This window comes from Empidonax traillii, unplaced genomic scaffold (assembly GCF_003031625.1).
Source record: "Empidonax traillii isolate 1590-97213 ecotype Southwest subspecies unplaced genomic scaffold, ASM303162v1 scaffold7715:size10810, whole genome shotgun sequence".
Lineage (NCBI taxonomy): Eukaryota > Metazoa > Chordata > Aves > Passeriformes > Tyrannidae > Empidonax > Empidonax traillii.
This window is the reverse complement of record NW_020962636.1, coordinates 7,718-10,810: the sequence shown is the minus strand read 5'-3', so window position 1 is coordinate 10,810 and position 3,093 is coordinate 7,718. Positions and strand designations below refer to the sequence as shown.

Sequence of the window (3,093 nt, the reverse complement as noted above, 5' to 3'; positions counted from 1 at the left end):
CCAACTGTCCCCAAAGTGTCCCCACCTGTCCCCAAAGTGTCCCCAAAGTGTCCCCAACTGTCCCCAAAGTGTCCCCACCTGTCCCCAAAGTGTCCCCAACTGTCCCCAAAGTGTCCCCACCTGGCCACCTCCTTGGCCACGCTCCGGGTCAGCCCCTCCACCCCCCCCTTGGAGGCTGCGTAGTTGGTTTGGCCCAAATTCCCCACCTGGGGGTGAGGAGGGGACAATGACAGGGGGGAGGGGACACCCCTGGGTGTCCCCCAAATCCCCCCAAAATTGGTGGTTTGGGGGGTTTTATCCCCGTTTTTTGGGGTTTTGTCCCCGATTTTGGGGACGCTGAGGGTGACAGGTGACAGGGACAATGGGGGAGGGTCCCACCTTGGCCACCACGCTGCCCACGAGGACCAGGGACGCCCCCTCAGGGTCCCCTGAGGCCACCAAGGCCTTTGTCACCTCCTGTGTCACCAGGAACGTCCCCTGGGGGGGATATTGGGGACATCAGGGGGTGGCATCACCCCCCCAATGTCCCCAAACTGTCCCCAATGTCCCCCCAATGTCCCCAAAGTCCCCAATGTCCTCAAACTGTCCCCAATGTCCCCCCAATGTCCCCAAAGTGTCCCCAATGTCCCAAAATGTGTCCCAAACATCCCCAATGTCCCCAAACTGTCCCCAATGTCCCAAAATGTGTCCCCAATGTCCCCAAAGTGTCCCCAGATGTCCCCTCTGACCTCCAGGTTGACCCCCAGCACTTCCCGGAATTCCTGCTCTCCCATCTCCAGGAGGAGCCGGTCACGGGTGATCCCAGCACAGGACACCAGGACACGGGGGGGGACCCCAAAGTGCTCCTGGGGGGATATTTGTGAGGGATTTGGGTCAATTTTGGGTGGATTTGGATTTTTTTTTCCCCTTGCAACTTGGGGCCGTTTGGCTGCAATTTTCTGGGAATTTGGTGGGAATGGAATGGAATTTTGGGGGATTTGTGAGCTTTGGAAGTGATTTGGGGGTGGATTTGTGGGGATTTGGTTGGATTAGGGTCGATTTTGGGTGGTTTTCCTGTGATTCGGGGCTGTTTGGCCACGGTTTTCCGGAAATTTGGTTTGAATCACAAGGAAATTTGGGGGATTTGTGGGGAATTTGTGAGTTTTGGGGTTGATTCGTGGTGAATTGAGGAGAATTCGGGTCCATTTTGGGTGGATTCTGGTTTCCCTGTGCTTTGGGGTCGTTTGGTTGCGTTTTCCTGGGAATTTGGTGGGAATCCGATGGAATTTGGGGGAATTTGTGAATTCTGGGGGTGATTCTGGATAGATTTGGGAATTCTGGCGGTGACATTGCGCACATCGGAGGTCACTCACGGACACTGCACGACACTGGGGGGGGTGTGTGACACTATCGCGACATGTCGCGGTAGGGGTGGGGTGGGGGGTGGCGACGACATTACCTGCACCCCCCTCACCATCCCGGTCACGCTTTTGGGATCGGCAACGTCCACCTGGAAGGCTCCGTGGTCGGGGGGGGAGTGGCGGGGGAGTTCCTTCGCTGTCGCCGCCGCCCCCGACATGTCGCGATCGGCCACGGCCACGCGCGCTCCCTCGCGGGCCAGGCGGCCGCTCACGGCGCGGCCGATGCCGCTGGCGCCCCCTGGCGGCCCGGAGGACCAATGACTAACCAGTGGCATTGAGGTGAACAGAGACCCCTCCCTGGCGCCCCCTGGCGGCCCGGAGGACCAATGACTAACCAGTGGCATTGAGGTGAACAGAGACCCCTCCCTGGCGCCCCCTGGCGGCCCGGAGGACCAATGACTAACCAGTGGCATTGAGGTGAACAGAGACTCCTCCCTGGCGCCCCCCGGCGCTTCGGAGGACTGATCACCGCCCCGGGGGCCACAGAGGTGACAGTGGGGACCAGTTTAATCGATGAACCCCCAGTGTCACCGATGACCCCTCCAGAGTCACCTTTAACCCCTCCCACTATCACCCGTGGAGTCTGGGACCCTCCCACTATCACCACTGCCATCTTTACCTCCCCCCCCGTCCCCCCCACCCCAATTCCCCCTCCGCTCCCCTCGTGGGGGTCTCCCCTGCCCTTCCGGTCCGCAAAAACCCTCCAAACCCACCCCCTTAAAAACCCACCCGTGACCAGCGCCACGACCCCCGCCAGCCGCCCCGCCGACCTCCCCAACATGGCGGCGCCGGAAGTGACCACCGAGACCGGCGGGGTGCACCGCGCCGCTCCGCCCACACCAACTCTATGATCAGTCCTCCAGCCGGAGGTTTTCCTGCTTTTCCAGTTTTTTTTTTTTCCCAACCCTTTTCCCTGATTTTTCACCCTAAACAATCGAATTCCCTCGTGACATCCCAAGTTCATGGATTTCACGCGCTTTTTTTTAAAAAGTTTTAATAAAACCTCCTCCAGGTTTGAAGCCACGAGTGGGGTGAAAATGCTGTTTTTCAAAAGAGAGGTTTAGCTCATGTTAATGAGATTTAATCCAAATTTAAGGGGGGTTTTTAGGCTGTAGAGGGGCCAGGAGGGTCAGAGGAGTGTCCCCACATATTTTGGAGCGCCCAGCACCCCCTCAAAAAACCCAGGAAGCAAAAAATTCGAAGCCCCTGCCAGGCAAAAAACCCCATGGATTTGGGAGCGATTTCACCCAATTTAAGGGGGGGTTTTGGGGTGCTGGGGGGCTGAGGAGGGCCAGGTGGGTCCCCCCAAAATTTCAGGGCGGAGGGAGGGGTCAGGGCTTGCCCTGCAGCTCCTGCTGGAGCCTCCCCAGCACCTCCCTCTGCTGCTCCGAGCGTCGCTCCAGCTCCTGCATCTGCTGCTCATAGCGTTTCCTGGGGGGGAGAAAAGTGAAATTTTGGGGTGAAAAAGGGCGATTTTGGGGTTCTAAACACCCAGGTAAATGGGAGGGCACCCACATTTCTGCTGTGATGTATTCCAGGCGTTTCCCCACCGTGGCTTTGGCCTCTTCCAGGTCCTGCCTGACCAGGACGGGGCCCAGGAGCTTGAAGATGGTGTTGGACGAGTCCAGCAGGGTCAGCTCCTGCAGAATTTGGGGGGCACAGGCGGTATTGGGGGGACATAGAGAGATATTGG

At 58.6% G+C, this 3,093-nt stretch overlaps 2 protein-coding genes across 2 annotated transcripts; both read right to left on the bottom strand.

The window, feature by feature from the left end:
• Nucleotides 1-89: 89 nt before the first annotated feature.
• On the bottom strand, nucleotides 90-2,181 carry HSD17B8 (hydroxysteroid 17-beta dehydrogenase 8; the record flags this gene model as incomplete). Its single annotated transcript, XM_027911367.1, has 5 exons — nucleotides 2,130-2,181; nucleotides 1,439-1,638; nucleotides 729-845; nucleotides 379-477; nucleotides 90-206 (listed from the first exon to the last, which is right to left on the bottom strand). Coding segments are annotated over exons 1-5 (585 nt in total), but the record flags the coding sequence as incomplete, so codon positions are not given.
• A 484-nt stretch (nucleotides 2,182-2,665) lies between these two features.
• PFDN6 (prefoldin subunit 6) lies at nucleotides 2,666-3,049 on the bottom strand (the record flags this gene model as incomplete). The annotated part of the gene is made up of 2 exons (XM_027911365.1): nucleotides 2,666-2,831; nucleotides 2,916-3,049. Coding segments are annotated over 2 exons (234 nt in total), but the record flags the coding sequence as incomplete, so codon positions are not given.
• Between the last annotated feature and the right edge of the window lie 44 nt (nucleotides 3,050-3,093).